At 49.0% G+C, this 19,127-nt stretch overlaps 1 protein-coding gene and 1 long non-coding RNA gene across 5 annotated transcripts in view; both read left to right on the forward strand.

The window, feature by feature from the left end:
* The first annotated feature begins 3,211 nt into the window (after nucleotides 1–3,211).
* On the forward strand, nucleotides 3,212–5,160 carry LOC307019555. Its single transcript, XR_013802683.1, has 2 exons — nucleotides 3,212–4,613; nucleotides 4,849–5,160. It is a non-coding gene; the product is annotated as an uncharacterized lncRNA (long non-coding RNA).
* A 970-nt stretch (nucleotides 5,161–6,130) lies between these two features.
* ubtfl (upstream binding transcription factor, like) overlaps nucleotides 6,131–19,127 on the forward strand; it is a 40,807-nt gene continuing 27,810 nt past the window's right edge. For 3 of the 4 annotated variants that reach the window (XM_079650542.1, XM_079650543.1, XM_079650544.1), the window contains exons 1-3: nucleotides 6,165–6,305; nucleotides 8,126–8,202; nucleotides 17,501–17,676. In XM_079650542.1, coding sequence (XP_079506668.1) covers nucleotides 8,145–8,202; nucleotides 17,501–17,676 — 234 coding nt within the window. In that variant the 5' untranslated portion in view covers nucleotides 6,165–6,305; nucleotides 8,126–8,144. Of the gene's footprint in view, nucleotides 6,306–8,125; nucleotides 8,203–17,500; nucleotides 17,677–19,127 lie in introns of all 4 variants that reach the window. The other variant, XM_079650545.1, reaches the window with a different exon arrangement.

Below are 19,127 nucleotides of genomic sequence, written 5' to 3' on the forward strand. Positions count from 1 at the left end.
GTGTATATATGATGTGTGTTATGATGTGTGTTATGATGTGTGTATATATGATGTGTGTATATATGATGTGTGTTATGATGTGTGTTATGATGTGTGTTATGATGTGTGTATATATGATGTGTGTATATATGATGTGTGTTATGATGTGTGTATATATGATGTGTGTATATATGATGTGTGTTATGATGTGTGTATATATGATGTGTGTATATATGATGTGTGTTATGATGTGTGTATATATGATGTGTGTATATATGATGTGTGTTATGATGTGTGTATATATGATGTGTGTATATATGATGTGTGTATATATGATGTGTGTATATATGATGTGTGTTATGATGTGTGTATATATGATGTGTGTATATATGATGTGTGTATATATGATGTGTGTTATGATGTGTGTATATATGATGTGTGTATATATGATGTGTGTTATGATGTGTGTATATATGATGTGTGTTATGATGTGTGTATATATGATGTGTGTTATGATGTGTGTATATATGATGTGTGTATATATGATGTGTGTTATGATGTGTGTATATATGATGTGTGTTATGATGTGTGTTATGATGTGTGTATATATGATGTGTGTTATGATGTGTGTATATATGATGTGTGTATATATGATGTGTTATGATGTGTGTATATATGATGTGTGTATATATGATGTGTGTGTTATGATGTGTGTATATATGATGTGTGTATATATGATGTGTGTATATATGATGTGTGTATATATGATGTGTATATATGATGTGTGTATATATGATGTGTGTTATGATGTGTGTATATATGATGTGTGTTATGATGTGTGTATATATGATGTGTGTATATATGATGTGTGTTATGATGTGTGTATATATGATGTGTGTATATATGATGTGTGTATATATGATGTGTGTTATGATGTGTGTATATATGATGTGTGTATATATGATGTGTGTTATGATGTGTGTATATATGATGTGTGTATATATGATGTGTGTTATGATGTGTGTATATATGATGTGTGTTATGATGTGTGTATATATGATGTGTGTATATATGATGTGTGTATATATGATGTGTGTTATGATGTGTGTATATATGATGTGTGTATATATGATGTGTGTATATATGATGTGTGTATATATGATGTGTGTATATATGATGTGTGTATATATGATGTGTGTATATATGATGTGTGTATATATGATGTGTGACCCCCCTGAAAATGAAAAGAAAAGAAAAAAAAGTTTATTATTAAACGATTTCTTGGCTGACGGAAGAGTCGTAACTCACGCTATTTGTCTTTCTAGTCGGACCCATTAGAGCAGGGGTCTCCAACACGTCGATCGTGAGCTACTGGCAGCTCGCAAGCCCTCAATAAGTAGCTCGCCAAGCAAATCCAAAATGTAAAAAATACACACAAAAAAAGGAAATGTAATTAAAAGAATCTACCCCATAAACGAAACCTCAATCATAGTGAACTCTATCTACTCACTACAACTCTCCTCCCCCCACCCTCACAATGAATATCGACCAATCACGTTCTTGCAACAGTTTAAAAGGGGAGTGATTAGTAAAATATTAATAAATAAAAAGAAAGAATGCTAACTAGGTAACAGAAGATCAGAATAAACCAGTTTAAATGATTTGTTATTGGTTGTGATCATATTCTAAAGATGATTGGATTATTGAAAAGTATACAGCTCCCTTTCATCTGAGTGTTGAGAGCTGTGTCCTTCATGTTGTGCTCAAAGTGCACCAGATTGATGCATGCCCCCGGACCCCCCTAGAGGAGGTGTGGGGCCCCCCTAGAGGAGGTGAGGACCCCCCTAGAGGAGGTGGGGATCCCCCTAGAGAAGGTGAGGACCCCCCTAGAGGAGGCGAGGAGTGAGGACCCCCCTAGAGGAGGTGTGGACCCCCCTAGAGGAGGCGAGTAGTGAGGACCCCCCTAGAGGAGGTGAGGTCTCCCCTAGAGCAGGTGAGGACCCCCCTAGAGGAGGTGTGGACCCCCCTAGAGGAGATGAGGACCATCCTAGAGGAGGTGAGGACCCCCCTAGAGGAGGTGGGGACCCCCCTAAAGAAGGTGAGGACCCCCCTAGAGGAGGCGAGGAGTGAGGACCCCCCTAGAGGAGGTGTGGACCCCCCTAGAGGAGGCGAGTAGTGAGGACCCCCCTAGAGGAGGTGAGGACCCCCCTAGAGGAGATGAGGACCATCCTAGAGGAGGTGAGGACCCCCCTAGAGGAGGTGGGGACCCCCCTAAAGAAGGTGAGGACCCCCCTAGAGGAGGCGAGGAGTGAGGACCCCCCTAGAGGAGGTGTGGACCCCCCTAGAGGAGGCGAGTAGTGAGGACCCCCCTAGAGGAGGTGTGGACCACCCTAGAGGAGGCGAGGTCTCCCCTAGAGCAGGTGAGGACCCCCCTAGAGGAGGTGTGGACCCCCCTAGAGAAGGTGAGGACCCCCCTAGAGGAGGCGAGGAGTGAGGACCCCCCTAGAGCAGGTGAGGACCCCCCTAGAGCAGGTGAGGACCCCCCTAGAGGAGGTGTGGACCCCCCTAGAGAAGGTGAGGACCCCCCTAGAGGAGGTGAGGACCCCCCTAGAGGAGGCGAGGAGTGAGGACCCCCCTAGAGAAGGTGTGGACCCCCCTAGAGGAGGCGAGTAGTGAGGACCCCCCTAGAGGAGGTGAGGTCTCCCCTAGAGCAGGTGAGGACCCCCCTAGAGGAGATGTGGACCCCCCTAGAGGAGATGAGGTCCCCCCTAGAGGAGGTGAGGACCCCCCTAGAGGAGATGAGGACCACCCTAGAGGAGGTGAGGACCCCCCTAGAGGAGATGAGGACCACCCTAGAGGAGATGAGGTGCCCCCTAGAGGAGGTGAGGTCCCCCCTAGAGGAGGTGAGGTCCGCCCCTAGAGGAGATGAGGTGCCCCCTAGAGGAGATGAGGTGCCCCCTAGAGGAGGTGAGGACCCCCCTAGAGGAGATGAGGACCACCCTAGAGGAGATGAGGTGCCCCCTCGAGGAGGTGAGGTCCCCCCTAGAGGAGGTGAGGTCCCCCCCTAGAGGAGGTGAGGACCCCCCTAGAGGAGGTGAGGTGCCCCCCTAGAGGAGGTGAGGACCACCCTAGAGGAGGTGAGGTGCCCCCCTAGAGGAGGTGAGGACCACCCTCGAGGAGGTGAGGTCCCCCCTAGAGGAGGTGAGGTCCGCCCCCAAATAAAGCAGGTTAAAATAATTAAATTGCTTACATTGTCTTTTAGTAAACACTGCAAACGGGTCCCACAGACCCAAACAGCACACAAAGGTTAAAGGTCAGCATATAATAATGTTAAGATGTGCTAAATATATACACTGCAAAAAACACAAAGAGAGAGAGAGGAGTAAAAGTATCTCACGACTTGTTTTACTTTGTGAAAGTATCTGTCACCCTAAAGAAGGCTGGAGAGCCCTGCATTAGAGCGTAAACACTGTAACTACAAGTATCTGAAACAAATACCAATCACTGTATTGCATTGTTTTCTGATGCGCAATAACTTCATACTGTCTTTGTCCTTTTCGTCTTGCATTTATTGGGCCCCCCTCAGAAAATAACTGGCCCCAGCCCGGCCCCCCCAGTCAAATTGGTCTAGAACCGCCACTGACTACAGCGCGGAGCTCGCTTTAAGCGCGCCCGGGACGTTTTTGGTTGCGTTTCCACTCGGCGTAGCTCCGGCTAACGGGCACTATTTCACAGTTTTTCTGGCCCCATAAAATCGAAGTTCTTAGCGGGCCAACAACCAGGCTGAGTCGCCTGGCAAGGGGGCTACAACAAGATGAACATATTTCACCGTGATTTAATTGTAATACACGTTTCAAAAAGATGCCGAAGTAACAACATACTGATACCGGATAGTAAAAACCATGAATTAATGCTTTGACCAGTCTGCAGACAGACGGCAGGAGAAACACCTTTTAAAATGCGTCTTTTCTAATGGAGATTTGGCTAAGCTAACGCAGTATATGCTCCGACCGTCCACACTCACAACAACGGCCGACAGACATAAATAAACCAGCGACTTTATTCTCCATGACACAGACAGTCTGTGGATTGGACTTGTTTCACTTCTGTCTAGTTTCTGAACAGATATGAAGAGCTGTGAGCTCTGAGGGCTAACAGCTAACGGCTGTGTTGTTTTTCTGGGGCGCTCATTGAAGATGACGTCACGGCTCCGCCTACACTGGGTTACTATAGTTACTCCCCCAGCTACTAAGCTGTAATGGAAACGCAGCATAAAGTGAGACTGGCCTACCAAACCGAGCGAGGCCGAGCGACAGTGGCGACACTAGGGGGGGGCTACTTGGGCTCAAGCCCCGGATGTTTTTTTTACAACGTCAGTAATGTGCAGTACCGGAGTCCACCAGAGAGGCAGCCGCTGCAGGACATTAGCCTGCGTACTGCGTAGCCTTCCCTGCCCTGAAGAAGAAGTGATCCTTCCTAGTGCCTGACAAGTTTTAAGCTAATAGCCTATAAAGTTACGGATATGAGAAAGCTATTTTCATCAAAGCAGGCGCCACAAGCTGCAGCAGCAGCAGCAGTATCAGCAGCTGACAACAATGTCCTCACCAGCAGTGAAGAGATGGATGATGTTTCAGGTTTGTGAATCTAATGGTGATATCTGCAAGAGTGATGTAACGTTAATGTTATAGCTAGTGAACATGGAGTATCCACACTAAGTATATGTTAGTATGTATACAGAACATGACTAAAAATTATCTTAAGATGTAACGTTAACCCTTCATACCTCAGTCTACTTTTAAGACACTAAAACAATGTATTCCAATTTGTATTTTGTTTTTGCGCGTGTAATTATACCGGCTCTCGTTTCAGTACACATAACAACGGAACCATAGCAACGGAACTGACAGGCAACCCTCTGAATCAGACTCCGATTGGCTGTGACTGCATCCACTCAGAGTGTGGGGAAACGTGACTCTTACACTCTTTACATCACAAACAAAGATGGTGGATAAGAATCTATAAAACGATAAGAAATGCACCAGAATCAAGGTGAGACTATCCGCATCGTTTAAAACTCTACGCACATTCGTTTCACCGAAATAAGTAAACGACTGTATTTGAGTGAGTTAAGGCATTAGTTTGCTTCATTAAAGGGTGTTAATGAAGAAGTGTTGTCCAGTGCCTTTTGTCCGCTTTAAGGTATTATTAAGGTAGGGCTAATGTTGCTCTCAAAGTGCACCAGATTGATGCTATTAACTTCAATATTTAAAAATATATATTCCCGGGGGAGCATGCCCCCGGACCCCCCTAGAGGAGGGGACGGTCCCCCTAAAGGATGTTCGGTCCACCCCCCACATGTAAAAAATAGCAGTTTACCCCTGCACCCTCCTCCAACAACTCCTGGGCTAAGCCCCGGATCTCCTACAATCCTAAATCCGCCACTGCCGAGCGAGGCCCTGTAGTGGAAATGCAACATGTGCGATGGCCATTGTACAGGGCAAATGCAAAAGGTTCCCGGCCCGGGGTGCAAAGGGTGTTTACTTTATTCAATTATTAATGTAAATGTATTACATCAAGGGCAGAAAATTAGGCAGAATAAAAAAAAAACTTATAATTTTTTTTAATATTTTTTTTTCTCCCATCGCAGCGCCACTCCAGATCTGGAGACCGCCTTGATTTCTCTCGCGCGCGCGCACGCGAGCACACACACACACACACACACACACACACACACACACACACACACCTGTCGATCCCCCCCCCCCCCCACACCCTCTCTCAGGTGTGTGCAGCAGCGGGATGTAGGGCTCCATGCACCGGTGCTTCTCTCCGGTGGGGCCGGGTCTCGGGCCGGTGTTCCCCGGCAGACAGTGAGTGTCTACTGGCAGGAGGCCTGTGGATCCGGGCTGCTCTGCTGCAGGATGCCGGGAGAAGAGCCGGAGAGCCGGGTGCTGGAGGACTCCCTCCCGTCCTCTCTCCCCGGTGCTCCAGCATCTGGACCCGGACCACGAGAAGATCAGGCCGGCAGATGTGGTGATGAAGACTTATATTAAATGCTTATTGAGCAGCATCTCACCGGTCTGGCTGCTGCTCGCTGGCTCTGGTTTCATCCCCCTGTTTTCCTCATGCTTTCCCCCGGAGTTCCTCCTCCCCCTGCGGCGCGGGGCGGAGTTTCACACCGGACTAGACGCTCCTTTTGTCGGATCCGTTTCGAGCTGACTCCCCGGGGTTTACGGCTGAAAAACACACACTTTGATAGCACCAAAACAACCGAAACGAGCCCCGCGGTGTGCAGAGTCTCCCCGGGTTCCTGTACCGACCTGCAGGTGAGTAGAGAGCAGGGATTTAGAGCAGATTCCGGGGTTTTTCTGCTCGTCTGTCCCCGAGCCTCCATAACATTCATGGCGGCTTCGCAGTGAAGGTTTGTGGGGGAGCAGCCCGTCTTCACCCGGCCCTCCTCTCCCAGCAGTCCGACAAATAACACCACATTCCGGGGGTGTTATAGCCTACATCTTAATGTCCTTTAAACCAAACACACATTTTTATCATTTTATCAGGTTTTTATATAAATGACGTTGTGGCTGCACGCGTCACGTGTTTGTGTTTAAACTGATTTTAGAGTAAATTCATGTCCGTGTTTTTATCATAAATGACGCAGTTTTGCACATTAAGGCAGAAATGCTTCAGTTTGTCTCCGTGGCTCTGCGGAGGATTCCTGCAGGAACGGGCGCTAGGACCCAGGGAGGCTGGAGCCCCACGGCCCGCTCCTCTGACCCGGAGCCGGTCCTCCTTTAACCCGGGTCAATGAGAGCAGATCTATAGAGCTACATGCTATAGATCTGCATACAGGAGGATAGAGCTGCATATAGACTGATAGAGCTACATGCTATAGATCTGCATACAGGAGAATAGAGCTGCATGCAGGAGGATAGAGCTGCATGCTATAGATCTGCATACAGGAGGATAGAGCTGCATGCTATAGATCTGCATACAGGAGGATAGAGCTGCATACAGACTGATAGAGCTGCATGCTATAGATCTGCATACAGGAGGATAGAGCTGCATGCAAACTGATAGAGCTGCATGCTATAGATCTGCATACAGGAGGATAGAGCTGCATACAGACTGATAGAGCTGCATGCTATAGATCTGCATACAGGAGGATAGAGCTGCATGCAAACTGATAGAGCTGCATGCTATAGATCTGCATAAAGACTGATAGAGCTGCATGCTATAGATCCACATACAGGAGGATAGAGCTGCAGGCTATAGATCTGCATACAGGAGGATAGAGCTGCATGCAAACTGATAGAGCTGCATGCTATAGATCTGCATAAAGACTGATAGAGCTGCATGCTATAGATCCACATACAGGAGGATAGAGCTGCAGGCTATAGATCTGCATACAGGAGGATAGAGCTGCATACAGGAGGATAGAGCTGCACACTATAGACCTGCATACAGACTGATAGAGCTGCACACTATAGACCTGCATACAGGAGGCGTGTGGTGCAGTGGGTTGAGCGTTGGTGTTCGGATCAGGGCAGGGGCGGACTGACTAAAAATCAGCCCGGGAGACCCGACCGGCCCAACTCGGTATCGCTAGTCAATTGTCAACCGGGGGGGGGGTTGTCCGAATTTGTAAATTGTAAAGCTCCCGGTATTCCCAATGGCCAGTCCGCCCCGTCACAGGTTCAAACCCTGCTGCAGTCAGCATGTCGTTGTGTCCCTGAGACACTTCACCCCAAAGTGCTCCAGTGGGGATTGCCCTCAGTATTGAGTATGTGAGTTGCTTTGGATAAAAGCGTCTAACAAGTGACATGTGATGTAATGGAGCTGCATACAGGAGGATAGAGCTGCACCCTATAGATTAATGTAGCGCAACATAAAGTGTTATCATCAAAATATAGTTAGAGACAGTAAAAGTAGTCGTTGTGCAGATTGGTCCATTTCTGAATAATATATATGGTGTGTGTGTGTGTGTGTGTGTGTGTGTGTGTGTGTGTGTGTGTGTGTGTGTGTGTGTGTGTGTGTGTGTGTGTGTGTGTGTGTGTGTGTGTGTGTGTGTGTGTGTGTGTGTGTGTGTGTGTGTGTGTGTGTGTGTGTGTGTGTGTGTGTGTGTGTGTGTGTGTGTGTGTGTACACAGAGGGAAGGGGTCACACTGCATGATGAACGGCAGCAGTGTCTCCACGTCTCAGACCTCCAGGATCAAGAATGAACCAGGTAACCCCCCCTCATCAATTTCTTTTTTGCTTTCAAACTTGTGGCCCTGATGTTGCTTGGAGGGCGGAGCTTACCAAAGAGTAGTTTGGCATCCTGAGTGACAGCCCTCCCTCCCTCATGGTGCCTTCATGGATGTTAGGTAGCCCGAGAAATATAACCCAACCCTTTCTATACCCAATACTCCCGTGATTGGTGGGAAGTTGCGTTCAGCGAGCTGTTGAGCATCGTCGTCGGCAGCAATCGCGGTATAATAGCAATAAACTGTGCTAGAATGTGAAGTTACGTATCCGCAATTAAGCGTTGTCCTTCCCCACTTCCACGTAGCTCCGTGAATGCAGCATTGTATTGGCTTGGCTTTTTGCGATGGCGTCAGGTCCACCAGAACCACCTGCTGGAGCTCACCTGCTGGAGCTCACCTGCTGGAGCTCACCTGCTGGAGCTCACCATGGAGTCAGCAGGTGGCTCTGGTGGACCTGCTCTATTCACTCTTTTCCATTCATGCTCTTAGATAACTTCAGTAACTTATCAGTTTAGTTTCCCACCAATCAGGGATAGGGAGGGCTGTCACTCAGGATGCCAAACTGCTCTTTGGTAAGTCCCGCCCCCGAAGCACCATGAGGGAGGGAGGGCTGTCACTCAGGATGCCAAACTGATCTTTGGTAAGCCCCGCCCCCCAAGCACCATGAGAGAGGGAGGGCTGTCACTCAGCATGCCAAACTGCTCTTTGGTAAGCCCCGCCCTCGAAGCACCATGAGAGAGGGAGGGCTGTCACTCAGGATGCCAAACTGCTCTTTGGTAAGCCCCGCCCCCGAAGCACCATGAGAGAGGGAGGGCTGTCACTCAGCATGCCAAACTGCTCTTTGGTAAGCCCCGCCCCCCAAGCACCATGAGGGAGGGAGGGCTGTCACTCAGGATGCCAAACTGCTCTTTGGTAAGCCCCGCCCCCGAAGCACCATGAGAGAGGGAGGGCTGTCACTCAGCATGCCAAACTGCTCTTTGGTAAGCCCCGCCCCCCAAGCACCATGAGGGAGGGAGGGCTGTCACTCAGCATGCCAAACTGCTCTTTGGTAAGCCCCAAGCACCATGAGGGAGGGAGGGCTGTCACTCAGGATGCCAAACTGCTCTTTGGTAAGCCCCAAGCACCATGAGGGAGGGAGGGCTGTCACTCAGGATGCCAAACTGCTCTTTGGTAAGCCCCAAGCACCATGAGGGAGGGAGGGCTGTCACTCAGGATGCCAAACTGCTCTTTGGTAAGCCCCGCCCCCCAAGCACCATGAGGGAGGGAGGGCTGTCACTCAGGATGCCAAACTGCTCTTTGGTAAGCCCCGCCCCCCAAGCACCATGAGGGAGGGAGGGCTGTCACTCAGGATGCCAAACTGCTCTTTGGTAAGCCCCGCCCGCCAAGCACCATGAGGGAGGGAGGGCTGTCACCAGAGTTCACGTTAGAAAAAATGTGTGCCGGTCACCCTGTCCGTTAGGATTTAAATCTTCCGGACAAATTGGAAATTTCCCGGTCAAAGGTCTTCTTTGTTATTTATTGAGCTTTAAAACAAATTGATAACAACTCTACATATTAAGGATGAAATAATCAAGGCCTTCAGATGTATCTTTTATTGAAAAGTGACTTTTAATAAAAGTTCAAACAAGTTCTGCCAATATCGTGCGTAACGGAAAATAAATAAATATAGTCTATATTACGCAAGCCATAATATAATAAACAAAAAACCCATGTTCTTCAGCTTTAGGCCTACATATACTCGGATACAATAAAACATAACGATTATTATTTGTTCACAAACTAAAAGAGTATAGGCCTGTCGTGAGCATTTGAATAAAAGCTTGCAGCTGCCGACTTGTTATCAAATAGCCTTTAAACTAATTGTAACACAAACTCTTTGACAAGACTAGAGCAAAATGCCTAGCTTATGATGTCTCAGCCTCTGTGCTTTTTCAGACCCTGTGAAGTGAGGAGCTGCGGATTTAAAATCAAAGGTCCCGAATGTCTCTCCACAACTGGCAATGCGCAAGCCGACTTCGCTGCGCTGTTTTGATTCTGTCCTGTAGAGAGAATCCTCTCTCTGCCGGCACACTGGGAAACTTCGCATTTTTGTTATATTCAAAGTGAGTTATTAGTTAGTAATATAAATATAAAGAACAATCAAAACCAGAATAGTTTTCCTTTGTAAATCTACGTGAGGTTCTGTCAGTATTCTGCGGAAAGACTAGATCTGTTTCTCGTATTGGTCCTCTTGTTACTCTGCACACTTTCCACTATCATTTAGGACACTGGGTCATTGTGCTCGGTCGCCTGATCAAACCTTTTGGAGTCGTGGTACTGCTGCTGGGGGTAGATGTTGCTGTCCCACTGGAGGCAGATGTTGCTGTCCCACTGGAGGCAGATGTTGCTGTCCCACTGGAGGCAGATGTTGCTGTCCCATTGGAGGTAGATGTTGATGCCCCACTGGAGGCAGATGTTGATGCCCCACTGGAGGTAGATGTTGATGCCCCACTGGAGGCAGATGTTGCTGTCCCATTGGAGGTAGATGTTGATGCCCCACTGGAGGCAGATGTTGATGCCCCACTGGAGGCAGATGTTGATGCCCCACTGGAGGTAGATGTTGATGCCTCACTGGAGGCAGATGTTGCTGTCCCACTGGAGGCAGAAGTTGCTGTCCCACTGGAGGCAGATGTTGCTGTCCCATTGGAGGTAGATGTTGATGCCTCACTGGAGGCAGATGTTGCTGTCCCACTGGAGGCAGAAGTTGCTGTTCCACTGGAGGCAGATGTTGCTGTTCCACTGGAGGCAGATGTCGACGCCCCACTGGAGGCAGATGTTGCTGTTCCACTGGAGGCAGATGATGCTGTTCCACTGGAGGCAGATGTTGCTGTCCCATTGGAGGTAGATGTTGCTGTCCCATTGGAGGTAGATGTTGATGCCCCACTGGAGGCAGATGTTGATGCCCCACTGGAGGTAGATGTTGATGCCCCACTGGAGGCAGATGTTGCTGTCCCATTGGAGGTAGATGTTGATGTCCCACTGGAGGCAGAAGTTGCTGTCCCACTGGAGGCAGATGTTGATGCCCCACTGGAGGCAGATGTTGATGCCCCACTGGAGGCAGATGTTGCTGTTCCACTGGAGGCAGATGTTGCTGTTCCACTGGAGGCAGATGTTGCTGTTCCACTGGAGGCAGATGTTGCTGTCCCACTGGAGGCAGATGTTGACGCCCCACTGGAGGCAGATGTTGCTGTTCCACTGGAGGCAGAAGTTGCTGTCCCACTGGAGGCAGAAGTTGATGCCCCACTGGAGGCAGATGTTGCTGTCCCACTGGAGGCAGAAGTTGATGCCCCACTGGAGGCAGATGTTGCTGTCCCACTGGAGGCAGATGTTGCTGTCCCATTGGAGGTAGATGTTGATGCCCCACTGGAGGCAGATGTTGCTGTCCCACTGGAGGCAGAAGTTGCTGTCCCACTGGAGGCAGATGTTGATGCCCCACTGGAGGCAGATGTTGATGCCCCACTGGAGGCAGATGTTGCTGTCCCACTGGAGGCAGAAGTTGCTGTCCCACTGGAGGCAGATGTTGATGCCCCACTGGAGGGAAGATATTGACGCCCCACTGGAGGCAGATATTGACGCCCCACTGGAGGCAGATATTGACGCCCCACTGGAGGCAGATATTGACGCCCCACTGGAGGCAGATGTTGCTGTCCCACTGGAGGCAGATGTTGATGCCCCACTGGAGGGAAGATATTGACGCCCCACTGGAGGCAGATATTGACGCCCCACTGGAGGCAGATGTTGATGCCCCACTGGAGGCAGATGTTGCTGTCCCACTGGAGGCAGATGTTGATGCCCCACTGGAGGCAGATGTTGCTGTCCCACTGGAGGCAGAAGTTGCTGTCCCACTGGAGGCATATGTTGCTGTCCCACTGGAGGCAGAAGTTGCTGTCCCACTGGAGGCAGATGTTGCTGTCCCATTGGAGGTAGATGTTGCTGTCCCACTGGAGGCAGAAGTTGCTGTCCCACTGGAGGCAGATGTTGATGCCCCACTGGAGGTAGATGTTGCTGTCCCACTGGAGGCAGAAGTTGCTGTCCCACCGGAGGCAGATGTTGATGCCCCACTGGAGGCAGATATTGACGCCCCACTGGAGGCAGATATTGATGCCCCACTGGAGGTAGATGTTGCTGTCCCACTGGAGGTAGATGTTGACGCCCCACTGGAGGAAGATGTTGATGCCCCACTGGAGGCAGATATTGACGCCCCACTGGAGGCAGATGTTGCTGTCCCACTGGAGGCAGATATTGACGCCCCACTGGAGGAAGATGTTGCTGTCCCACTGGAGGCAGATGTTGATGCCCCACTGGAGGCAGATGTTGCTGTCCCACTGGAGGCAGATGTTGATGCCCCACTGGAGGAAGATGTTGATGCCCCACTGGAGGCAGATATTGACGCCCCACTGGAGGAAGATGTTGCTGTCCCACTGGAGGCAGATGTTGATGCCCCACTGGAGGCAGATGTTGCTGTCCCACTGGAGGCAGATGTTGATGCCCCACCGGAGGCAGATGTTGATGCCCCACTGGAGGCAGATATTGACGCCCCACTGGAGGTAGATGTTGCTGTCCCACTGGAGGCAGATGTTGATGCCCCACTGGAGGTAGATGTTGCTGTCCCACTGGAGGCAGAAGTTGCTGTCCCACCGGAGGCAGATGTTGATGCCCCACTGGAGGGAAGATATTGACGCCCCACTGGAGGCAGATATTGACGCCCCACTGGAGGCAGAAGTTGCTGTCCCACTGGAGGAAGATATTGACGCCCCACTGGAGGCAGATGTTGCTGTCCCACTGGAGGCAGATGTTGCTGTCCCACTGGAGGCAGAAGTTGCTGTCCCACTGGAGGCAGAAGTTGCTGTCCCACTGGAGGAAGATATTGACGCGCCACTGGAGGCAGATGTTGACGCCCCACTGGAGGCAGATGTTGACGCCCCACTGGAGGCAGATGTTGACGCCCCACTGGAGGCAGATGTTGACGCCCCACTGGAGGCAGATGTTGCTGTCCCACTGGAGGCAGATGTTGACGCCCCACTGGAGGCAGATGTTGCTGTCCCACTGGAGGCAGATGTTGACGCCCCACTGGAGGCAGATTTTCACTGAACTACTATGACCAAAAAAGAAACAGGGAATATCATGTTACAAGGAATCTTTGGAGTGCAAAGTATAATCAATGAAACATGGAATACTTAACTTACCATCATCAGCATCTGGAGGGGGCACCTTATCCTTTCCCGTTGCTGCTGCTGCTGCCAGACACTTAAGAAAGGATCCTGAGGATAGATAATAAAGTGAAACTTATAACAGTAACATGTTAACAATTCAAAATGCTTTCACTTTATATCATTCAAATTCCTCATATTCAGCTTTCGAATGTTATTCTTGGGGGTAGCTTCCACTATTCTTCATTGTTTACTATTTCCATTTCATTTGAAAGGGACAATGTAAGTGAACATGGTTCCAACTAGTGTTGTCACGATACCAACATTTTGGTTTCGATACCGATACCAAGTCAAGAATTGCGATTCGGATTGTTTTTCGATAGATTTTCTTAAAAAAAGGGAAACGGTCTTAAATGTAATTATTGTGCTTTATTTCACAGCAGAACCATAACACAAACTTTTAAACAATGAGAACAATAAACAAAATAAAATGACAATAATTCGTATTAAATAAAATTAAGCATCATCTCAAACAACTTTTTTGTTTTATAAAATATAATTTTTTAAATATTTTATTAACATGTACATGTCATGTAACAGTAATATAAATAATTATGGACAAAATCTACATTGCAGATGTTAGCCACATTGGTAAGTTAGCTAAACAGATTATCATTAATTGCCTCGTCAAACTACGAAAACGTTAGTTTGTCACAAATTAAATTAAACTTGTTTGACTTAGATTTGAGGGCAGGGGCATGAGCATGATGTAATTATGTTATCTCTCAACTTCGCTAACCTGTCTCTCTTTAAATTCTTTAAACAGCTCTGGATGCCGGTCGGCGGGTGCTTAGCCAAGTTTGATGTGTTGGCACTCTTGGTTTGCAGAGATCTGAAACATGTCTCACAGACAGGCCTCGTGGTGTCCGGAGGCTCCCTTGGTTTGCAGGGATCTGAAACATGTCTCACAGACAGGCCTCGTGGTGTCCGGAGGCTCCCTTGGTTTGCAGGGATCTGAAACATGTCTTACAGACAGGCCTCGTGGTGTCCGGAGGCTCCCTTGGTTTGCAGGGATCTGAACCATGTCTCACAGACAGGCCTCGTGGTGTCCGGAGGCTCCCTTGGTGTCTCACAGACAGGCCTCGTGGTGTCCGTAGGCTCCCTTGGTGTCTCACAGACAGGCCTCGTGGTGTCCGGAGGCTCCCTTGGTGTCTCACAGACAGGCCTCGTGGTGTCCGGAGGCTCCCTTGGTGTCTCACAGACAGGCCTCGTGGTGTCCGTAGGCTCCCTTGGTGTCTCACAGACAGGCCTCGTGGTGTCCGGAGGCTCCCTTGGTGTCTCACAGACAGGCCTCGTGGTGTCCGGATGCTCCCTTGGTGTCTCACAGACAGGCCTCGTGGTGTCCGGAGGCTCCCTTGGTGTCTCACAGACAGGCCTCGTGGTGTCCGGATGCTCCCTTGGTGTCTCACAGACAGGCCTCGTGGTGTCCGGATGCTCCCTTGGTGTCTCACAGACAGGCCTCGTGGTGTCCGGAGGCTCCCTTGGTGTCTCACAGACAGGCCTCGTGGTGTCCGGAGGCTCCCTTGGTGTCTCACAGACAGGCCTCGTGGTGTCCGGAGGCTCCCTTGGTGTCTCACAGACAGGCCTCGTGGTGTCCGGATGCTCCCTTGGTGTCTCACAGACAGGCCTCGTGGTGTCCGGATGCTCCCTTGGTGTCTCACAGACAGGCCTCGTGGTGTCCGGAGGCTCCCTTGGTGTCTCACAGACAGGCCTCGTGGTGTCCGGAGGCTCCCTTGGTGTCTCACAGACAGGCCTCGTGGTGTCCGGAGGCTCCCTTGGTGTCTCACAGACAGGCCTCGTGGTGTCCGGAGGCTTGCCCTCACTGTCAGAGATTTCACTTCTGGCGTCTTTTTTGCCAACAAGCCGAGGCGCAGCGGCAGTTGCACTCCCACTTGCAGCCATGCTTCTCGTTTAGTTTTCTCACATGCTCTGGCAGCTAGCACGTGCACGAGAGAGGGGAGGGGCTTAGAGCGTGCTGGAGAGGGGCGGGGCGGGGTGCAGTGCAGGGAGTGGAAGCAGAGCGCTGAACACACACGGCTCTTATTAAAACAGCGCTTTCTCACCGGAGTACTTTCCCCCGTCATTCTTAAAGTACTCATACAAATGAAACGGAGGAATCGTAACGTGTTTATAAATAAAGTTAGCTGATTTCCCCCTCCAGATTACTCCATTACTGGTGTTCCATTAAACAACGGGTGAAACGTTGATGTAGAAATGGCAGAGACCATGTTTATTTCAGTAACAATGCCAAAAAGATGAATGAAGACGTCTTAATACTTTAATTACTAGCTTCTACGTTCTTTCAGCCGGCTAGCTAAGCTAAGCTAAGCTAAGCTAATAGGTCAACGGCGTTGTACCGACCCGGCTGCGCTCACATGACTTGGTAATGTCACGGCCAGCAGAGCAGAGACTGTTCTGCTCGGTTAACTCATGTCGTGTTAAACGTCAAAGTAAACAAAATAAATAATTTGATTCTCGTGGAAGTTGCGTAATTCAAGTTTCTCTATCCCACAGTTAAGGCTAGAGTAGCAACATTGAGTTATTTAGTATTTCATCGTTATCTACTCTAATTACTTACTGTCTTGTTTTTTTCTCTCATCTTCATCTTTTTTCTTCTTCCTTTTTTCGCTTCCAGAAAGATAATGTCTGTTCATTTCTCAGAGCCTTTCCTGCTCATCAGGATCATTTTGTAAACAATCATGCATTGCACGCGATTTGCGACACTGACCGAGTGAGTCTGGATAAGGTGGGGCCCCATTAGGGGGGTCTCCTGCTGTCATTGCAAACGTTGCGCATTACCCCACTCGCTCAAATTCAGTTCATCTTCAATAATGGGGCCCCCACTATTGAAGATGAACTGAATTTGATGAAGGCTTATGGCAATGTATGATGTCTGTTTAATTATATTCGTTGTTCTGCATTTTGCATTAAAAAAAAAAAGACTGCACTGATGTCGTTTGAAAGATGTGTCGCCCCTCGGGGGCCCCCAACTGGTCTGGGGCCCCCTACTGGTCCGGGGCCCCCAACTGGTCTGGGGCCCCCTACTGGTCTGGGGCCCCCTACTGGTCTGGGGCCCCCTACTGGTCCGGGGCCCCCAACTGGTCTGGGGCCCCCTACTGGTCTGGGGCCCCCTACTGGTCCGGGGCCCCCGACTGGTCTGGGGCCCCCTACTGGTCTGGGGCCCCCTACTGGTCTGGGGCCCCCTACTGGTCCGGGGCCCCCAACTGGTCTGGGGCCCCCTACTGGTCTGGGGCCCCCTACTGGTCCGGGGCCCCCGACTGGTCTGGGGCCCCCTACTGGTCTGGGGCCCCCTACTGGTCTGGGGCCCCCTACTGGTCTGGGGCCCCAAGCAGTTGCCTGCCTTGCCTGTCCGCAAGCGGCGGCCCTTGATCTGCGGTCTCATGGGCAGCAGGCGGTATCTCCATCTCATTGTCTGAATGATCCTCTCTAGACCTGCTTGGTTTAAAGACATCAGTTTTAAGCTCAGCCTGTTTGTTCTCCTCTCTCTGTCGTCCTGTGGTCACGCCCACTTTATCTGAATGAAACCAATGGAACGGGTTCGTTCCACATCATGCCGAGGCCTACAGTGCGCTTGCCTATTAACACAAAAGATCATTTAAACAAACAAAAACAAAAATCTATTTATTGTTTATTTGAATACACTTTACAATACACCGGACGTGTTGACCGGAGAGATTTAGATTTGCCGGACTTCCGCATATTTTACCGGTCACAGTCCGGTAATTACCGGCTAACGGGAACTCTGGCTGTCACACTGTTTTTTGGTTCTAACAATTTGTGTGTGTGTGTGTGTGTGTGTGTGTGTGTGTGTGTGTGTGTGTGTGTGTGTGTGTGTGTGTGTGTGTGTGTGTGTGTGTGTGTGTGTGTGTGTGTGTGTGTGTGTGTGTGTGTGTGTGTGTGTGTGTGTGTGTGTGTGTGTGTGTGTGTGTGTGTGTGTGTGTGTGTGTGTGTGTGTGTGTGTGTGTGTGTGTGTGTGTGTGTGTGTGTGTGTGTGTGTGTGTGTGTGTAGACTCCTGGTCTCAGCAGGAATGTCTCACTCTTCTTGAGAGGATTCGCTCTCTGCTCCCGGACGTTGATGCCATGAAGTATAAAACCACAGAGTCTCACTTCGACTGGGAGAAGGTGGGCTTCGGGCTGTTCTCCGGGGAGATGTGCCGCAGCAAGTGGCTCAAAGTCTCCACAGAGGTACGATCGATCTGCACTGAGTCACGTCTCACCTTCATGACTTCATGAGCATCTCTTCATGTGAGAGGATGAAGATGTTAGTGTCTGTTAAAGGTGGTATGTTTCATATAGGAGCTTTCTCTCTGTGTCAGATGTTTCATATAGGAGCTTTCTCTCTGTGTCAGATGTTTCATATAGGAGCTTTCTCTCTGTGTGGTATGTTTCATATAGGAGCTTTCTCTCTGTGTGGTATGTTTCATATAGGAGCTTTCTCTCTGTGTCAGATGTTTCATATAGGAGCTTTCTCTCTGTGTCAGATGTTTCATATAGGAGCTTTCTCTCTGTGTGGTATGTTTCATATAGGAGCTTTCTCTCTGTGTGGTATGTTTCATATAGGAGCTTTCTCTCTGTGTCAGATGTTTCATATAGGAGCTTTCTCTCTGTGTGGTATGTTTCATATAGGAGCTTTCTCTCTGTGTGGTATGTTTCATATAGGAGCTTTCTCTCTGTGTGGTATGTTTCATATAGGAGCTTTCTCTCTGTGTGGTATGTTTCATATAGGAGCTTTCTCTCTGTGTGGTATGTTTCATATAGGAGCTTTCTCTCTGTGTCAGATGTTTCATATAGGAGCTTTCTCTCTGTGTGGTATGTTTCATATAGGAGCTTTCTCTCTGTGTCAGATGTTTCATATAGGAGCTTTCTCTCTGTGTGGTATGTTTCATATAGGAGCTTTCTCTCTGTGTCAGATGTTTCATATAGGAGCTTTCTCTCTGTGTCGGATGTTTCATATAGGAGCTTTCTCTCTGTGTGGTATGTTTCATATAGGAGCTTTCTCTCTGTGTGGTATGTTTCATATAGGAGCTTTCTCTCTGTGTGGTATGTTTCATATAGGAGCTTTCTCTCTGTGTCAGATGTTTCATATAGGAGCTTTCTCTCTGTGTCAGATGTTTCATATAGGAGCTTTCTCTCTGTGTCGGATGTTTCATATAGGAGCTTTCTCTCTGTGTCAGATGTTTCATATAGGAGCTTTCTCTCTGTGTCAGATGTTTCATATAGGAGCTTTCTCTCTGTGTCAGATGTTTCATATAGGAGCTTTCTCTCTGTGTCGGATGTTTCATATAGGAGCTTTCTCTCTGTGTGGTATGTTTCATATAGGAGCTTTCTCTCTGTGTCAGATGTTTCATATAGGAGCTTTCTCTCTGTGTGGTATGTTTCATATAGGAGCTTTCTCTCTGTGTGGTATGTTTCATATAGGAGCTTTCTCTCTGTGTGGGATGTTTCATATAGGAGCTTTCTCTCTGTGTCAGATGTTTCATATAGGAGCTTTCTCTCTGTGTCAGATGTTTCATATAGGAGCTTTCTCTCTGTGTGGGATGTTTCATATAGGAGCTTTCTCTCTGTGTGGGATGTTTCATATAGGAGCTTTCTCTCTGTGTCAGATGTTTCATATAGGAGCTTTCTCTCTGTGTCAG

Source organism: Notothenia rossii (genome assembly GCF_949606895.1).
Source record: "Notothenia rossii genome assembly, chromosome: 9".
Taxonomy (NCBI): domain Eukaryota; kingdom Metazoa; phylum Chordata; class Actinopteri; order Perciformes; family Nototheniidae; genus Notothenia; species Notothenia rossii.